The sequence below is a fragment of the Balaenoptera physalus genome (genome assembly GCF_965194825.1).
Source record: "Balaenoptera physalus genome assembly, chromosome: 19".
NCBI classification, from domain to species: Eukaryota; Metazoa; Chordata; class Mammalia; order Artiodactyla; family Balaenopteridae; genus Balaenoptera; species Balaenoptera physalus.
Genome location: NC_138900.1, coordinates 9928956 through 9947118, shown reverse-complemented (window position 1 = coordinate 9947118; position 18163 = coordinate 9928956). Strand labels below are relative to the sequence as shown.

The following is an 18163-nucleotide window of genomic DNA, read 5'->3' as shown; positions in this document are numbered from 1 at the left end:
AAAACCATTGCCACTTTGTCCAAAGATACAGCTGAGCCATCCCCATTGCAAGATCCAAGCCCACTCTCATTTGCATAGCAGCAAGCACTCTGGGAATGGAAGTACTGGTCCAGAGGTCAGACGTCTTAGTAAATGACTAAGCAGGGGAATTTGTCAGGATGGAATTACTTAATTTCTTAGTTAATTCACAAAATTTGCTAAGCATTTATCGTGTGCCCAGCCCTGTGCTGGGCAGGGTTGGGGATACTGCAGAGACTGAGACAGCCCCAGGCTCCCCCCTCCTAAGGTTCACAGTCCAGTGGGGGACACAGACCTGTTCATAGTCAGGGATGATCTAAATTGGACAAGGTTGGGGGAGTCCATGGGACTTGAGGGGCTGGAGGCACCTAACCTGACCTGGAAGTCAAGAAAGACTTCCTGGAGGAGAGGGTAGCTAAGCTGAGTCTTAGAGGATAAATAGACAGCATAGAAGGGAAAAGAAAAAGGCTGAGTCTAATGAAATAGTGAATGCAAACAGCTGTGAGTGGGGAGAGGGCTTGATACATTGAGGGAGCTAGAGGTTCACAGGTGCTGGAACAAAAGGTGTGAAGAGAGAGGTTACCAGGGAGCAGATTGTGCAGGCTGAAATTCCAGACTAAGAGTTTAGATCTTCTCTTGAGGGTACTGGGGAGCTCTGGCAGGTTTTGAGCATAAGAAGGTCAGGGACAGGTTTGTGCTTTAGGAAGACTCCTCTAGCTGCCAGGTTGAGGGTAGCTGGGAGAGGAAGGGGGCAAGGATAAGGCAGAAGATCAGAGACGAGGCTAGGGTGAGCACACTGAGGTGTGAGGCGGAGCCTGGAATAGGACTAGGGCTGTGGGATAGAGAGGAGGGGGAGGATTCAAAAGACTTTTAGGAGGCAGAACAGACAGCACTTGGGAGTAGCTGATTTGGGAAAGACAGCACAGGGCAGTGGTAAATAGCATGGGCCAGAGGTCTGAGAGCCCTGGGTCTGGAGGCTTCCCAAAGCTGGGTGACCTTGGACAAGAGGCTTCATCTTTCTGAACCTCAGTTTCCTCAGCTGCAGAATGGGGCTGAGGGGAATCAGTGAGCTAGTACACGCCAGCGCTGAGAGCAGAGTAAAATGCAGTTATCGCCATCTTCATCGCTGTTATTGGGGCCACCCTGTTTCCCCGCCTGGAATATTCCCCCTCTCTGCTGGCTAATCCACTCTCATCCTTCAGGTGTATATTCAGATATTACCCTGACACCCTACCTGAACTCAGGTCTCCTTGTAAGATGTCCTCATAGGTTCTGTGCCTGCCTTCCCAGTAGTTATCACTTTTGTAGTTGTTAATTAAATGTGTAATTGATTAGTGTTTAAAGTTTGTCTCCTCCACTGGACTGGGAGCACCATGAAGTCAGGGTCAGGGTTTTGTCGTCACCAGTGTGTCCCCAGGACCGCTCAGTGCAGGGCCGGGCATAGAGCAACCACCCAGCAGATACTTGTTGAATGAGTGAATGAATGAATGCATGATCAAATGAATAAATATTTGCTTAGTAAGTGCATGCGTGATTAAATACATGAGTGAGTAAATGAATGAGTAAGCAAGTGAAGGGGAGGAATCCAGGATCACTCTCAAACTGTAAATATCCTAGAACAGAGCGTGTAGACGAATTTTTCTTAATCTTTTGGAGTTCTTTGTTATTCGCGGGAAAAGAGAAACGTATCCACAGGGAGAGGCACAGGTGGGAAAAGAGAAACTGCCAAGCACAGACGCGCAACGACGTGCTCCGGAATTGGTACTCTATACACTACATAGTGGAGTTCGGAGGAGGGAAAGAAGTATCACGCCCGAAAGGTGGAATTGAACCACTCTGTCGCTAGACAGCTACAGGTTTGAAGCCTGCACCCCAGACCACTGAGGATCATCCGGGCAAGTACTCCGTCCTCCCACACACCTATATAAAACCCACAAATTTCTATTTTTTTAACCTATGGTGATGTAGTTTGGGAGCGTGTGAGATTGTTGACTTCAATATCTATAAATTCTGCCAAGCTATTTATTACGGTGCATATCCTTCCAAAATGTTGAGTTTGCCTGATATGAGTTGAATCATTGTCGCTTTATAAACTGTTTCATTTGCATAGCGCCGCGCATTCTGGGAAACGGCTCCAGGGAACCTGGCGCCCTCCCTTCTGGCTGTTAAAGGGCCAGAAGCCCCTTTTTTCCAAGTAAGAAGTCCATTTTTTAAGAGAAAAGGTCCATAATTCGGCATTCAGAGGCCCCTTTCCTGAAAAATCCGAATTCGAGTGGGTGGGTTCCTGCTAGAGTCTGATTTAGCCCAGCCCCGGAGGCTCCGAGCTGGCGGCTATAGCGCTAGGGCGACACCTGCTGTTCTTTTGTGGAACTTCAGCGATCTACAGAGCCCTACGTTCTTTCACATGTTCAGTGGGCACCTACAGAGTCCCAGACGCAGTCCTAGGTTCTGGGGATGACAGAATTTGTCCCCATTGAGCTTAGGCACTAGAGATCATCAGTTTTTGCATCTGCATTTTATGGCCGAGGAAAGTGAGGCGTAGAAACGGATAGTACCCTACCCTATCCACACAGCCCATCCGCTTGGGAGAACAGAACTTGTGCCATTGTAATTATATTATTACAGAAAAAGTGATCCTTTTAAAATCCAAGTCAGTGATCCTTTGACAATATCATTCCCCGACATGAAACCTTCCCAGTGGCTCCCGTCTCAGAGTAAAAGTCAAAGCTCTCATCACAGCCTTACAATCCCGATGATTAGACCTTTGCACTCCTCGGACCCGATCTCCTACTCCTCTCTCCTCATATACTTGGTTTCTGGCTCACAGATCTCGCTGCACACATCAGGCATGCTCCCTTCTCAGGGCCCTTGCGTTTGTTGATCCCCCTGCCTGAATCTCCTTTCCTCCGCATGTTCCCATGACTCACTGCCTCTTTTCACTCTGGCCTCTGCTTAAATATCACCACTTAATGAAGCCTTCCCTGAGCACCCAGTCTAAAATAGCAAGCCCTGTCACTCTATCCCCTTCCCCTGCTGGACTTTTCTCCATCACCCTGATCACCACCTGCCATATTCTACTTCTATTTGCTTATTGTCTGGCTGCTCCCGCTAGAATATCAGCTCCATGAAACCGTGGACTTTGTTTTGGTGGATTTTGTTTGTTTGTTTGTTTGTTTATTTGGCCGCGCCGCGAAGCTGATGTGATCCTAGTTCCCTGGCCAGGAACTGAACCCAGGCCCTAGGCAGTGAGAGCACGGAGTCCTAACCACTTTGGTTCATTTCTATGTCCCTGGTACCCAAAGAGTGCTTGAGCACTTGCCAGATGCTCACTAAATGTTTGTAGGATGAATGCAAGAATATTATCACTATCCTTCTCTGAGCCTCAGTTTCCTCATCTGGAAAACAAGACTAGTGCAACTAGGGGGAATCATAACGAGCAGCTGGATATAGAAGGCTGACATGGCACCAGGCAACTGGGAGTCACTCAATAAAGGCTGTTTCCATCTCCAACCTGTTTCCTGCCTCCAGTGGGGATACCAAGGATGGGCTTGGGGGCTTTAGCCATTCCTGAACCCATAATCGCAACCGGTCCATCCTCCTCCTTTCTTTGAGATGGATAAATGGACACTTTGTCTTATGGAGAGTATGAATAAAAGTATCTTTAGGAAATGTTGCTCTTTTATTTGGAAGTTTAAAACACTGCCCCTGCTTGGCAAATTCAGATTCAAGAGAAGCCCCCCTAAGTCCTCTTTCTTTCAGTTAGCTAGCTGCTGCTAGGCAACCCCTGTATACAAAACCTGAGGCTGTAACTACTACTCCTGTAACATCATTATCTATCTCCTAAAATGGGACATGCATCACAAGAGGCAAGATTTTAGGTGATGCACAAACAAACATTTTAAATGGTAAGAGTTTCATGTTTAACTGTTATCTTCTATTTCTGGCAAGCAATACTGAATTCCTTGGTGGTGGAGTAACATTTCCTTTTAAAAGACATTTGTTTTATATTTTTAATAAACCAATTTAAAGAAAAAATTAGGCAAATAGCAGAACAGGTGATATAAAGATCATCAAGGTCCTGAGGGCTGACCGAGGTTTGGGAAACAATGTCATAGCTAACAATGCAGCTTCTGTTTACTGGACATTTATTCTATGCCAGGCCCTGTAACAAGGGCTTTACATGTAGGTAGCTTATGGCGACAGTTTTCTATTTGAGGAAATGAACCTTCAAGAGGTGAGGCCACTTGCTCAGGTTTACGCAGCCAAAAAGTGAAGATGATTCAAATCCAGGTCTGTGGGTCTTTAGACTCCAGTCTCCTGCCTCCTCCTCCCCCAGTTTAGTTTTGGAAACTGAGGCCCAAAGAGGTCACGAGGCCCTGTGCTCATTCCCAAGGCAGTTGGAATGGAGAGAAGCGGGTGGAGAGGTTGGAGAGAGAGAAAAGACATGGCTTGCTGACTGACTAGATGTGGGGGGTGAGGGAATAGGAGTCCAGGGCCATACCTGGGTCTCTGGCTGGGCGACAATGTGGGCAGGAGGGGATGTCCCTGAGTGGGAAATCAGGTAGGACACGGAAGAGGTTTAGATATGTTCGAGGGGGGAGTCTTCCATTAGGCAGTTGGATACATGGGTCTGGGACTCAGGTGAAATGGTTGCACAGCAGGGAGAGTGTGGGGATCGACTCGTGATGTCTGCCTTGAGCACAGGCATGGAAAGTGGCTGTCAAGGCTTGGCTAGCTCTGGGATCAGCCAACTCGCAGACGGCAGAGGGGAAGGTTCTTCCTCCGCAGAGATGGGGAAGGTTCCTCTTTGAGTATCACTTACCTGCTTTTCAGTACAGGAAGGTGAAAACTGGAGTGGGCTGGAAGCACAGGAGGCCTTGGGTTTTCCACAGAAGTCTTTATTACAGTGTAAATCCAAGCTCAGGCCTCCCCTGGGCCCCATGCAAAGCCCCAGCGTTGGGGCCAGTGGCATCCAGGAGACACCACCCCCTCGCGGCGCCTCCAGCGGTGGGGTCCCGGAAGTACAGGGCGTGTGCCCTATCTAGGCAACTACAAGTCCCAGCAGGCCCCGAGGCCAAGGTGCCTCGCCTTTCCAAGACTCCTAGAGCAGAGCCTCTTGGGAAATGTAGTCCTGGCCACTCAGGCAATTTGCGCAAACTCCCTGGTGTGAGCGATCCTGACACCCACTGGGAAATGGCTTGGGATGAAGCAGGGAGAGGGTGGGGATGGAAGGGAAATGGAAGAGGGCAGAGGGCTACAGGGGGTGGGGGCAGGCGTCCCGCAGGCAGAGACACCCCTTTCATTCGGCTTTGGCTTTGGATCCGGAGACTGCGGCTGCTGCCGAGGCAAGGGCTCCGGTCCCTGGGATCTTAGCTCGGATCCTGAGGGAGAAACAGGTGGAGTCAAGGGGTGGGGCAAGCGACAGGATAAGTAGTATCTGAGAACTAAAAACTGGATGGAGGAAGTGAGTGCCCAAGCCAGCCCCTACCCTCCACCTACTGGCCTGCGATGGAACTGTCTCTCACCTTTTAAGAAAAGCAGGCACTCAGCCCCAGGAGATTTATGGACAGGGAATATTGGGGGTCGGGGGGAGGAGAAGCATTCCCAACTTTTCTCATTCCCCATCCCATCCGTCTCTACCACATGCCCTTACTTAGCTTTGATGTGGCTCAACTGATTGGTCACCAATCCCACATACTGGTCAATCTGGGCCTGGGGAGACAAGAAGGGGTGAAAGGAGAGATTGGAGGGGGTTCTTCTCCCTAATTCATTAAAAAAGCTGCTTCCTCCCCCACCCCCAGATCAGGAGTTGGGAGGAGTGGCCCACCACTCCACCATCAACTCTAAACCTAATAAAATACCCTTGGAAGTCAGAAGTCCAAGGTGAAGTGTCAAGTCAATTGGACCACACTCTGTGTGGGAAGTGATGTCAGGTAGACACACAAGAATTTGCCAGTGGCTTTGCATCCTGGGAACTACTGTTAATCTTTGAGTGAGTTTTGTGTGTGTGTGTGTGTGTTTAGGGGCAGCGTAAGAATAGAAGGCGTTAGCGTTGGTTGTCGAGTCCCTGAGTGGATTGATTTAAATACTAATTTAATTCAGTGTGAATTGACTTTGTGAGCCTCGGTGATTCCGGCATGTGAGGGAGTTAGGACTATCTCCCTGGCAGGAACATGTATTGTTTGGCTCTCAGCTGTGCCGGAAAATGTCAAAAATGGAATGTTGGTCCATCTGCCTGTCTCTGGATAGGATATATGTCAGTTGGCCCTGGTTCTGTCAGTGTTCTGGGCTGGGATGGGTGTCAGTCAGACCCAGACTATGTGTAGGGATAGATGGCGTCAGTCTGTCTGTCTGTCTGTCTGCAAATGGAATATGTGTTTGTCAGTCTGTGGTGGTATCAGGGGAGACGGGGTATCAGGGTATCAGGAGAAGGCATTCATCTGTCTGCCTGTTTCTGGCTAGAAAGAGTGTTGTTCAGCCTCGTGCTATGTCAGGGAGAGAAGACACCAGTCAGGCTGCCTCTCTGGAGGTAGGACGTGTCCAGGCAGACCTTGGATCACTGTTGGGGAGGAGCCTCAGTTAGTCTACCTGCCTTGGGTTGGAATGTGTCAGTCAGATCCTGGCTCTGTCACGGGCCACCTATCGAAATGCCTGTCTCTGGCTGTTGAAACATATTAGGTAGACTCTAGCTGCATGGAGGAGGGGCAGCAGGCAGACCACCTGTGCCTAACATGTGTCAGAGAGAGCCTGATTCTGTCAGGGGTGGGAACACCGGCTTGTCCTCCTGTCTCTGGCTGGGACATCTGTCATGGACCCTGGCTGTGTGTGTGTGTGTGGTTGTTTGGCCGGGGTACTGCCAACTGAGGGCCTGTCGCACTTACCTGGTGCTGCCGGTACAGCAGAGGGACTGTGAATAAACCGATCACTCCTGCGGGCACAGAGATGGGGGTCAGGGCTCTCCAGGGAGATTACCAGCTCCATTCAGAGCCCAGGAACCCACCTCCCCGCCCCGCCCCTCACAGCCTTCCCAGCTCACCCAGAATGAGAAGAGTCAAACCATTGAAGATGGCACCCACGAAGGTCAAGATGTAGAAGAGAAGGACCAGCTGAGGGTGAGGGTCGGGGTCAGCAGAGTCTACGGGGTGCACCCTGGGCTGGGAACTTCCCCAGCAATGGCCCTCCTCACCTCCTCCCCCCAGGGGCAGGGAGTTGAATGTTGGGACCCAGGAGGGAGTGGGGGGCTTCAGGGCACCTTGAGGGAATCCACGAAGTCTTCTACCAGAAAGAAATGCCGCAGCTGCGTGGCCGCAGAGACCACGCAGGAGGCAATCTGTTGGGACATATGTTCTGTCTGCTCCCGAGTCAGGGTCAGGTCCACATCCAGGTAGGCCCTGAGAGAACAGAGGTGTGTGAGGCCACTCAGTGGGTGGATGGGACCCAGGCTGAGGGGCATGGCTGAGACAAGGGCAAGAAGTGAGGGTTGGGGAGTAAGGCCAGGTGTAGCGTGCTAGGGTGGAGGTCAGGGTCAGGAGACGGGATCAAGGATTAAGGGTAAGAGGTTAGGGTCTGAGGTTACGACTGGAAGTCAAGGGTCAGAGTCTGGTTTAATGTCAGGGTCAGGTTGGAGTCAGGAACAGGAACAGGAACAGGATGGGTCAGGGCCAGGGTGAGAAGTCAGTGCCTGATCTGAGGTCATGGGTCATGACTTAGGGTCAGCGCTGAGGTCTGGACAGAGGTCAGGGTTGGGGGCCAGGCTGCGGGCTCTCACTGGAAGGGGTTGGCGCCGTCCCCCCGGTGCACGGCCTGCAGCACTTTTCGGTAAACCCTGAGAGAGATGGTGCCGCAGAGCAGCAACAGGGCCACATGGGCGGCCACGGACACGATGCTGAAACGCAGGAGGCTGAGCAGGGAGACCATGAGGCCTGTGAAGACCACTCCTGACGTCCTCGTGTTCTTCCAGTACAGCAGGTCTGCCACTGTGGAGGGAGAGGGCGGCAATCAGGCTGGGGTTTGGAGCTGGCCTGGCTGACCTCTTGACCTCCTATTTCCTGTCTCGGGGCTGAAACACGACCTCTTGACACACCTGTCAGAGCCTTAACCCAATTTCCAGATTTTTACTTATCTTCTTTTATTCCATGCTTGCCTCCTGGAAAACCCAAGTTAACTGTCTAGCAAGTCCCCTCAAGCTTACTCCTGCCCATAGATAACGTGTGAACACAATTTTGGGTGAAAAATCAATCTTCTGCATCATGCATATCTCACTCTACTTTTCTTCCTAGAATTCCCTCCTAGTCAACGGGAATAGCTCTTATTAATTCATTCTTTTTAAGGGCTACATGATATTCCATGGTGTGGCTACACCATCTTCAACCATGCAGCTATTGCTGGGTCGTTTACTTTGTTTCCTCCCCCCATCCTCTTCCCTGACAGTACTACAAGCACCAGCCTCCTGCAGATATTCTTACCTCCGGGAGGTTCTATTTCTGAGATAGAATCCCAGGGGTCGAATCGCTGGGTGGACTAATTATGTATTTTTGAATGTCATAAATATTATCAGATTGCTTACTAGCAAGACTGTAACAATCCTTATTTCTATGAGCAACATGCAAGTGATCTTTTCCCAGCATCCTGCCCAGCAATGGGTGTCATTGTTCTTTTTATTTTTTGCACCCTGACAGGTGTAAAGTCATATCTCCTTGATACCCCTACCAACACATACATCTAAGTCCTAAATGTATTAGTAACACCATCCTCCTTCCTAGGCCCTAACTCAAACTTCTGACCCCTTTCAGAGATCCTAAACTCACCTCCCAAGCCCAGCCTATGTCCTGATCAGTGACCTTTGGACCCCAACGTTTCATCTCACTCATCTTAACTTTTAACAGCCGTCCCTATAATCGGCTCTGCCTTGAACCCGGAAATGAGAGCCCAGTACCCTGCCATCTATTTCCAGACAGTCTCCATCCTCCCACCCTTACTCCGATCAAACTGACCCATCCCAACCAGTCCCCCTCAGAGTCTGACTCTCCTCACTTCTGTATCTTCCCTACGCACATCCTCCCATCTACCTCTAACTAGGGTAGACCTCCCTTCAACCCCTCCCCTGCAGGCTCCCCAAAGCCTGAGCCAGAGGTGGGGGAGGGGCCGGGTCACCTGAGGCGGGGCTAAGTTTAGGCACGCGGTGGGGGGGGGGGTGGGGGTGGGGAGGGTGCCTCTCAGGCAGCTGTGCTGGCCTGTCCAGCTACTGAGTGACAGCACCGCCTGGGCCTGAGGCTGGGGGAGGGGGCCTCGCTGCTCTTGGGCCCCAAAGCTCCGGCTCGAGAGAGAGGGGACCCCATACTCCCTCCACGCCCTCCCTAGACACCCCCGCAGCCCCTCAGCCCCAGCCTGCCTCTCTGGGGAATCTGGGACCAAGACGAAACATCCCCCAGATTTGAGGGCGATAAAAGTGAATCTGGGTCCCTTTCCACGGTCCCCCAGCGCCCGCGTCCCAGCCCGCCCCGAAAGCCCACCTTTACTCCCCATCTCGGCTCCGAGAGAGAGGCTACAGACACTGCTGCTTCTCAGGGATTTTGCCCACTTCAGTGGAACCCGGAGAGAGGGAGTAAGGGGGCGGGGCCCCTTTGTACCCAGCCAATGACTCTCCATTGCGGTGGGAACAATTCCAAAACGGGGTGGCTCTCTTTGTAAACAGCCAAAAGCAGTGATGTCTATAACCTACCTATAGGAACCGTTCGTGGAGGCTGAGCATACTTTAAAGTAAGGCGGGGTCTATTTACAATTGGCCAATTCATGCGGTCAGGGAAGAGGAGAGTTTTTAAAACGCACAGAGTTTACTTTTACTTGCCCAGTGGCCACATTCAGAAAACAGCATTATTTTTTCAGGGATTTGGCCTGTCCAAAATCAGCCTCTAGGGGGAGCACTCCAAAAGAGGGATTATTTTTTAGCAATTAGCCAATCCTAATGCTTCCTCCAACTTCTCAGGTGGGAGGGCTAACTTCTCAAGTGGGAGGGGGAACCATTTAAAAAGAGCCAATAGCAATCTCAGGTAACGGGAAAATTTTTTTTTAAAGGGTGGAGTTTACAATGTCTTGCCAGTAGCAATACCTCCTCCCTTCTCCATTCTCCTCCGTTCCTCCCCGAGGATGGTCCCTTTAAAAATCAATCCTCCACCCTCGCTGTAGTCCAAAGGAGCACGTTCCCTCATGCACTTTACCTAGAAAGTGTGGTTCCAATGTGAATTCTGATTGGTCCGTGCTATCGAGGCACTGCCCCGTGATTGGCTCCCGCTCCAGCCGCCCCCACGGCTCTTCCTCCTCCTTCTCGTCCAGCGAGGGCTCATCTGGCCAAGAGTTCGAATCCCGAGATCGAAGTGGAGATGGGGTACGGGCCTGAGGGATCCCAGAGCCAGGGCTGGGCTGTGGAGTCAAGACTTCGGGCGGCGAGGACTGAGCGAGTCCGAGTTGTAGGTCCAGGTCTGGTGCATTAGAGAGAGAAGGCTGTGAGCTTTCACCATGGAGGTGCCCTAAGGAGAGACCACCCACCCCTGGTGGCTTTGGTCCCAGCACCTCGGACATCTCACCTTTCCCAGCCTCTCCAACCTCTGATCCGTCGGGCTCTTCGTCATCCAGCGGGGTGGAGCTACTGGTGGCAGAGTCCTCCCCGGACCCTGCTCCCCGGGCCGCCCAGCCCAGTTGGTCCAGTTGGAGCCCCAGGTCCTCCAGGGGGCGCTCAGCTGGAGGGGCAGAATCGGGGTGACCACGGCGCCCGGGCTCCGGGGATTGGCTCAGGCTGGGGATGCTCTCCAAGCTGTCGCCCAGGCCAGGTTGCGGGGGCGGCTCTCGCGGCTCCGAGACTGAGCGGCCCTGGGGCCGTGGGCGGCGAGCAGCTGAATCCCTGCGGGCCCCAGAGCCCAGCACGCCATCGAAGGCGATGTAGGAGAAGGTCAGCTCCCGGGGAGTGCCCCAGTCCTGCGATGTGGTCTCCTCCTCGTCTTCCTCTGAGAATTCCCGGGCTGTATGCAGCTCCCGAAAATCCGAGTCGTCGTTCCCTCCTGCCATGAGCAAAGGAGGGCATGAACTCCTCTGACCAAGACCCTAGCCCACTCCCCTTAACCCCTTTACCCAGCTGTGAGCCCCCTTCAAGTCCCACTCTCACATCCTCCCTCTCTGCTTACCTTCTGTGGAGTCAGGGGTAGAGGAAGCTGTAGACGGAGCTTCTTCTGCAACAGGGAAAGAATCAAAGACTCTTAGAAGCTTAGATTGCCCGAGTTACAGAAGTAGTGTGCTAGTCCTGGAAACCTGTCTGAATTAAGGAATCTTAGAGTTTTAATTACAGGACCTCTAGAACATTCTGTATACAGACTGTAAAACCTTAGTATCCCTGCTGTCTGAAGCTCAGTCTTAGAAGTTCAAATCCAGGAATCTCGATCTTAGTGCCTTTAAATTAGGGATTTTAGGAGGCTTCAATTCCTTAATTCTTTCAACAACCATTAATTGAGTGTTTAATACATGCCAGGCACTGTTTTAGATCCTGAGGATACAAATGTGAACAAAACAGACAAAATCCCTAGTCTCATAGAGCTTACACTCTATAGGGGAGATAGACAGTAACAATTAAACGTATGATGTTGGGTGCTAAGTGTGTGGAGAAAAATTAAGGTAAGGGAAGAGAAAGTAAGGGGATGCTATTTCAGACAGGTTGGTGAGGAAGACTTCCCGGATGACATTTGAACAGAAACCTGAATGATGTGAGGAAACCATGCGGATATCTAGGGAAGAGTCTTCCAGGCAGAGGGAAAAGCCAGTGCAAAGGCCCTGAGGCAAGCAGTAAGCTTTGCATATCTGAGGAACTGAGAAGTGTGCAGATGTGACTGGAACAGGGTGACTGATGGGGAGATGGAAGGGAGATGAGGGCAGAGAGGAAAGGCGGGGTGGGGTGGGGGTGGGGAGATCACGTAGGGCCTTCCTTTGTAAGCCCAGGTAAGGATAAGATCTTAGAATGTTGGGATGATACTCTAAAATGTTGAAATAACAAATTCTTAGAATTTTGGCATGTTGACTCCCAAGACATGCAAGTGGCTAGGTCGGCGTTGCAATCCCCAGCTGTCAGAACCATAGGGGTGTGAGACAGAGAATGTTAGACAAGGACTGTTAGAGCCCTGGCCTCAGAAATCATAAGGCTCAGACAAGGCGTTTTCAATTATGGAATTCAGCCTCTCAGAGTTAGCTTGGGGCTTTGCCTACAGGAGATGCTCAATACCGTTTGGAGATTGAAATCAGATGCCCCCCCCCGCCCCCACCTCGTTTCTTCAGCTAGGGCATAGGAGGCCAGGAATCAGAGACCCGGAGTGGTAAAACCTAAGGACCCAGGAGTCCTAGCCCCAACCCAGGGATGGCTGTATCCCGGGGACAGGGGATTGTACAATTCGGGCGAGGTCGGGGCTGCCTCTGAGTCTGGGGAGAAAACGGAGGTGGGATGCGAAGATGGGTGATGCGGGGGAAGGGGGAAGTCAGACCCCTCTTCTCCATCGTGGCTCTACCCCTCCATTCAAATCCCCTCACCGCTGGCTATGGCCAGCACCAGGGCGAGGGGACAGCTCCCGGAAAGCTTCCTCATCCCCGGGCGGAGCCCCGCGGCACATTCAAGGGCCCAGAGCGCCCCCCGTCGGCTATCTCAGTGCCCCCAGCCTCTGCCCAGTCTCACTCAGGTTGTCCGGGTCAAGTCGCCCCCATCGCCGCTGGAACACGGGGGGAAGGGAGAGCTTCCTTTGTCTCCTTCGCTTCCTCCCCGTCTTGGCTCTCCCGCGGCCCAGGTCGGAGGGGAAACCGCGGAGGAGCCCACCCGGGCCTCTGGGCCCCACACCAGGCCTGAGCCTCCCCCTACTCACTGCAGTGGGCGAAGACCGGCAGGACCTGCCCCATGGCCCCCCTCGGGCCTGCATCGGGACCCCCGCCCACTCCGGCCACGCCGCCCTGGGCCTGGGGCCGCGAGCGCTCATCTCCGCCGCGCCCAGGACGCCGCCGCCGCCATCCTCGCTGCCTCCTCCTCCCGGGCCGCTCCAACAGCCGCCGCCGCCGCCGCCGCCCTCGGTTCGGCTCAGCGGGGGCGGGCGGGGCCGCTGTGGGGCGACTGCAGCGCGGGGGCCGGGGGCGGGGCCAGAGAACGGGGGGCGGAACCTGAGGGAGGGCGAGGGGGAGGGGAAACACCCGGGAGGATGGAGGTGGGGCGTGGCCTTCCTAATAGAGGGGCAGAGCTAGGACCGTAGGCTACCTGCCGAGAAGGCCTGGAAGGCGGTCTGAAGGGCGGGGTCTAGACAGAAGAGGGCGGGGCCTTTAGGGGGAGAGAAGCGGGACCGAGGGTAGGGTGAGGGGCTCCGGGAAATGATGATGAAGGAACCTAGGCGGAGAGGATGGGGGCGTGGATCTCAGAGTGGGTTGGGGTGGAGCTAGAGGTGGCATTGAGGGGAGGGTATAAAGATTCTACCGCTGAGAGGTAGAGGTATAAGCCTAGATTCTCAATGGGAGTGGGAAAGGGGGCGGGAAGAAGCTACTCGGAAAGTTTTGAGACAAGGGGAGGAGCTCAGACTTGGGGAGGTTTAAGCCAATTTAGAATTGTTCAGAGTTGGGTGGGGTCAGTCCGAGACTGAGGAGCTAGAGGCGTGGCCTAGAGGGAATAGGGCAGAACAATCAAGGGTGGTGGTGCTACCCAGAAGGTGAGCTGAACCTGGAGTGAGGGGGCTGGGCGCGGAGCTAGAGGCCGGTCGGGACTGCGAATATTAGAAGCATCTGAGGCTGTGTGTGTGAATGGATGGGAGGGACCTGGAAGAGAAGCGACTGAAACCCGGGGGCGAGACGGAGAGGGGAGGGGTCGAAGTAAAAAAATTAAGCATTTAAAGCTTTTGAAACCCGGATGGGACCACTGATGTGGGCAGAGATTGAACAGAGTCGGGCTGGGGAGCCGAAGCCGAGTGTTGTGTTGAGAATACGGATTCTAGAGATTGTGTAACACTGTTTACTTCTGTGACTCAGTTTCCTCTTCGGTAAATTGGAGATGGTGATGTAAAACAGTGTGTAGCTCATGGTAAATGCTAGTTTGGTACTATTATCTTTTTTCCCTGACCAAAACCACAAACCTCACTTGGAAGGTGCGGAAGAGAGGAGAACGAAGAGTTCATTCCCTTCTAGTGACTCGACTCGAGTGCAAGTCAAGGGCATAGGAAGGAGATTTAGGTGGTTTAAAATTTCACAGTGCAGAGGATTAGTGGAGGTGACGGGGGCGGGGTGGCGGGGCTGTTAGCAGGTGCAGAGGGTGGAGCTTTCCTGATCCCCAGGCTGAAGGATGGCGGCCCTCGCCCGCCTGCTGGAATGTCTCCTCTGGCCAGCTCGCAAGCAAGAGTGGGTGGAGGAGGCAGAGAAGAGGCGCAGCTCTCCCGACGGGCCTCAGTCCCTCCTGGACGCGCCGCGATGCGCTCAGCGGCCGCACGGGGGTGCGGCGGCGTCTTGGGGCTTGCGCTTCGGGGCGAGCGCAGTGCAAGGGTGGCGCGCACACATGGAGGACGCGTATTGCGCTTGGCTTGAGCTACCCGGGCTGGGCCCGGGCTGGGCTTTCTTCGCGGTCCTCGACGGCCACGGTGGGACGAGAGCCGCCCTCTTCGGTGCGCGCCACCTGCCGGGCTACGTGCTCGAGGCGCTGGGCCCAGCGCCCGGCGAGCCCCAGGGCGTGTGCGAAGCACTGCGCCGAGCCTTTCTGAGCGCAGACGCACGCCTGCGCGCTCTCTGGCCCCGCGGCGAGCCGGGAGGCTCCACCGCCTTGGCGTTGCTGGTTTCCCCGCACTTTCTGTACCTGGCGCACTGCGGTGACTCCCGCGCGGTGCTGAGTCGCGCCGGCGCCGTGGCCTTCACCACCGAAGACCATCGGCCCCTCCGTCCCCGGGAACGCGAGCGCATCCATGACGCGGGCGGCACCATCAGCCGCCGGCGCCTCGAGGGCTCTCTGGCAGTGTCCCGAGCACTGGGAGACTTTGCCTACAAAGAGGCTCCGGGACGGCCCCCTGAACTGCAGCTCGTTTCCGCGGAGCCTGAAGTGACCGCCCTGGCACGCCGAGCAGAGGACGAATTCATGCTCCTGGCCTCTGATGGCGTGTGGGACGCGATGTCTGGCTCTGCCCTGGCGGGACTGGTGGCATCTCGCCTCTGCTTGGGCTTGGCCCCAGAGCTTCTCTGCGCGCAGCTGTTGGATACTTGTCTTTGCAAGGTCCTGGGGGCGGGGCTTGAGATCTTTGAGGGAAGAACCTAAGGGATTTAGGGGGGAGGAGCTTTGATGCAGAGGCGAGAGTAAAACTAGAAAAGGAGAGGTGGGACTCCAATAGGGGACGGGGCCTGCTGGAACGGGGCAGGGCCAAAATGTGCAGGGAGCGGAGACTAGGGAAACCTTGAGACAAGACGGAAGAGTTGTAGTTCTAGATAGATAAGTGGGAGGGATTTACGAGAAAGGGCGTGGTCTTTTGGAATGGGACAGCCCTCAGACTTAAGAGATGGGTCCTGAGGTGTGACTAGTGGCAGAAAGAAGAACAGTTAAACAGCAGAGTGGGAGGAGCTTTGGAAAAGGGAAGTGGCTCTGTTTAATAGGGTGGTGCTAGGACAGTGAGAGGGCGTGGTCTAAGGAATTGGTCCTTGTGAGAGGCCTGGTTTAGACTGGCAGAAGGGTGGGACTTTAGAGATATAGGCATAACCAGATTGGGAAGGGGGCACTAGAGCAAGGGGAGTGTTGGGAAACTCTGTTTCCTAGGGCATGGAGCCCTGTGCTGGGGCATTCAGCCATGTTCCACCAGGCTCTCTTTTCTCTGCCTTCTCCAGGGCAGCCTGGACAACATGACCTGCATCCTGGTCTGCTTCCCGGGGGCCCCCAGGCCTTGTGAGGAGGCCATCAGGAAGGAGCTAGTGCTGGACGCAGCCCTGGGACGCAGGGTTGCAGGTGAGCAGGCGCCAGGAGCCCGGCGGAAGGGGTGGTCAGCAAGCAGGGTAACTCCCACAATCCTTGCCTCCTTCTCAGAGCTGTGTGCCTTTGGCCAGGAGCCCCCCAGCTTGAACACAGTTTTCAGGACTCTGGCCTCTGAGGACATCCCGGATTTACCTCCTGGGGGAGGGCTCCACTGCAAGTGAGTTGGGGTGGGGTGGGGTGGAATGGGAGGATGGGTGGTAGGAGGAGGGTCCCCTCCTGAGGACGTTCCTTTGCTCTCCAGGGCCACAGTCATCGCTGACGCTTACTCTCAGTTCTGCCAGGCCTCAGGAGAGCGCTGGATGGTAAGGACCCTGTGTTCTTGAATGCTTCTCTTAGAAGCATGTAATTCAGCACCTCCCCCATGCCACCTCTTTAAGTGATGGGGAAATTGAGGCCAGAGGGGACAGGGACTTACCTGATATAGTAATAAGTTCTCACACCTGGTCCTGAAGAATTGTGCTAGGCATGATTGTTGGTGGGGTGGGGTGGGTGGTGATGGCAGAAGCAGAGGAGAAGAGATTGTGCTTCTCCTCCAAGAAATGTGCCCCCTACATTGCTCTGTGAAGCCCCACCATCCCAAGCACCACCCCCTCCACCCAGAAATAAGGCAGAAAAATTCAAGGAATGTTGATGACCAATACCAAGGGCTGACTGCACTGCAGAGACCACCAGGACATCTCTGAGGGTGGTCCAGGTCTTAGAGGAGAGAGGTTGTGAATTGGGCCCAGATGGCCTATTTAGAGATGTCCAAGGAGGTGGTGAGTGGAGCCACATAAACTAAGGTATGGGGTGGGGGGCTGGGAGGAAATGTGAGGGAGGAAACCAGAAGGCCTTTGCAGGGCAGAGAAGGGAGTTGGGTTATTACCAATCGGGGTGGGGGGGTTGTTGATGGTTTCTCAGCAGCAGAAAGGAGGTCTTTGTCAGGATTCTTTTGAGTTGTGAGTGACAGAAACCCCATTCAACCTGGGAAGACGAACCAGGGAGCTTACTGGGCCATGTAATTGAAGAGTACAGGGACTTAAGGCATGACTGCATCCAGTTGTCAGATGATGTCATCAGGAACTGTCTTAGTTTTCTTTTCTCTGAGTTGGCTTCACTCCCAGGCAGGGTCCCCACATGAGGTAGCAGAGAGTTGCTGCTCCATGCTCACATCCCAGAAGCCTAACATCCCCAGTGGGGAGAGCATGCCAGTTTCCCAGTAGTTGCAGCCGTGCTTCCAGAGCTGGTTCTCCTTGGCCACACTGGGTCATGTGCCTGACCAGTCTCTGTGTCTCTGATTGGCCAGGCTGGGGTCACAGGCCCATCCCCTAGCACTTGGCCTTGGGGTCCACTCCACCCAAAACTGAGGAAATGAGAGATAGGGAATGCTGGTTCCTCAAAGGAAAAATAGGAGCGGTGCTTCCAGAATACAGGGGAGTAAATGCTGAGGGGCAAGAAGGGGTTCCTATTCACCATCTTCCACGTTTTGTGTTACAGATGGGGCAGAATGGGGCTGAGAAGCCCACTGGCACCCATTCAAGCTCTGCCTTGGACTTGGAGGCCTGACAGCTGTCATCCTTTAGGGACCCTCTGCCCAGCTGGGGCCTCAATGGAATTAAGGAAGAAAACTCCCCTTCCCCAGCTATGCAGACTAGCGGAAGGAAGAGAAACCAATGGAGGAACCCCAGAATGTTTATTTCCCTTTCTCCTACTTCCCTCTCATAAGACAGAAAGTCTTATGAGAGAGGGGAAATTCCACCCACCAGCTAGACCCAAAAAAAAAAAAAACCAAAAATAACCCAAACCTCAAAACCCCAAAACCAAATGTCTTTGAAATATTTAGAGCTGAATGGACCCTGAAAATCACCCAGTTCAATAACCTTCTCTTCCCTTCCCATTTTTCATATGTTTGGCGGGGAGGTAGGGGAAAGTTTTTATAATTAAATTTTAATTACATAATTCAAAATACATTTTTCTTGTGGAAAAAACCCCACACGCATTATTTGCCCAGTCATTTGGCAAATACGTATGGGGCACCTGCTATGTGCAAGGCCCTGCTCAGGCCATCAACCTGGCAGACCCATTGAGGTTCCTGCCCCCGGAACCTCCTAGTGTGTGGGGTGGAGTTGGGGGGGGACAGCAAACAAGGGAACCCATAAATAA

The 18163-nt window shown here is 53.6% G+C and overlaps 2 protein-coding genes across 5 annotated transcripts; one reads left to right on the top strand and one right to left on the bottom strand.

Moving 5' to 3' along the window:
- Positions 1 to 4900: 4900 nt before the first annotated feature.
- RTN2 (reticulon 2) lies at positions 4901 to 13103 on the bottom strand. 2 transcript variants are annotated; one of them, XM_082438280.1, is made up of 10 exons: positions 12909 to 13103; positions 11196 to 11240; positions 10602 to 11072; positions 10236 to 10496; positions 7787 to 7994; positions 7271 to 7409; positions 7055 to 7124; positions 6900 to 6946; positions 5672 to 5730; positions 4901 to 5399 (listed from the first exon to the last, which is right to left on the bottom strand). In XM_082438280.1, the coding sequence occupies exons 1-10, from the start codon at positions 12940 to 12942 to the stop codon at positions 5318 to 5320; spliced, it is 1416 nt and encodes a 471-aa protein (XP_082294406.1). In that variant the 5' UTR covers positions 12943 to 13103; the 3' UTR covers positions 4901 to 5317. The 2 variants fall into 2 exon arrangements, with proteins under 2 accessions (XP_082294406.1, XP_082294407.1); XM_082438281.1 differs by lacking the exons at positions 10236 to 10496; positions 10602 to 11072; positions 11196 to 11240; positions 12909 to 13103 and adding an exon at positions 9531 to 9681.
- Positions 13104 to 13739: 636 nt separating this feature from the next.
- Positions 13740 to 17868, top strand: PPM1N (protein phosphatase, Mg2+/Mn2+ dependent 1N (putative)). 3 transcript variants are annotated; one of them, XR_014256879.1, is made up of 6 exons: positions 13740 to 15274; positions 15877 to 15994; positions 16073 to 16178; positions 16263 to 16323; positions 16622 to 16779; positions 17498 to 17629. XR_014256879.1 is itself a non-coding variant. In XM_082438282.1 (5 exons), exons 1-5 carry the CDS (start codon positions 14360 to 14362, stop codon positions 17564 to 17566), a joined length of 1269 nt encoding a protein of 422 aa, XP_082294408.1. In that variant the 5' UTR covers positions 13740 to 14359; the 3' UTR covers positions 17567 to 17868. The 3 variants fall into 3 exon arrangements, 1 of the variants encoding a protein (XP_082294408.1); XR_014256880.1 differs by having other exon boundaries at positions 16622 to 16803; positions 17498 to 17623; XM_082438282.1 differs by lacking the exon at positions 16622 to 16779 and having other exon boundaries at positions 17498 to 17868.
- Positions 17869 to 18163: the final 295 nt, after the last annotated feature.

Bases quoted from the DNA above. Each gene is read 5' to 3' on its own strand.
- RTN2 (XM_082438280.1), bottom strand. From the start codon at position 12,942: ATGGGGCAGGTCCTGCCGGTCTTCGCCCACTGCA. The intron at 7,995-10,235 runs GTAAAGTGCATG...CTCCCTCCACAG, and splicing joins ATTGGAACCACACTTTCTAG to TGGCAGACCTGCTGTACTGG. The intron at 5,400-5,671 runs GTAAGGGCATGT...TTTCTCCCTCAG, and splicing joins TTGAGCCACATCAAAGCTAA to GATCCGAGCTAAGATCCCAG.
- PPM1N (XM_082438282.1), top strand. From the start codon at position 14,360: ATGGCGGCCCTCGCCCGCCTGCTGGAATGTCTCCTCTGGCCAGCTCGC. The intron at 16,179-16,262 runs GTGAGTTGGGGT...TTTGCTCTCCAG, and splicing joins GGGGGAGGGCTCCACTGCAA to GGCCACAGTCATCGCTGACG. The intron at 16,324-17,497 runs GTAAGGACCCTG...TTTGTGTTACAG, and splicing joins CCTCAGGAGAGCGCTGGATG to ATGGGGCAGAATGGGGCTGA.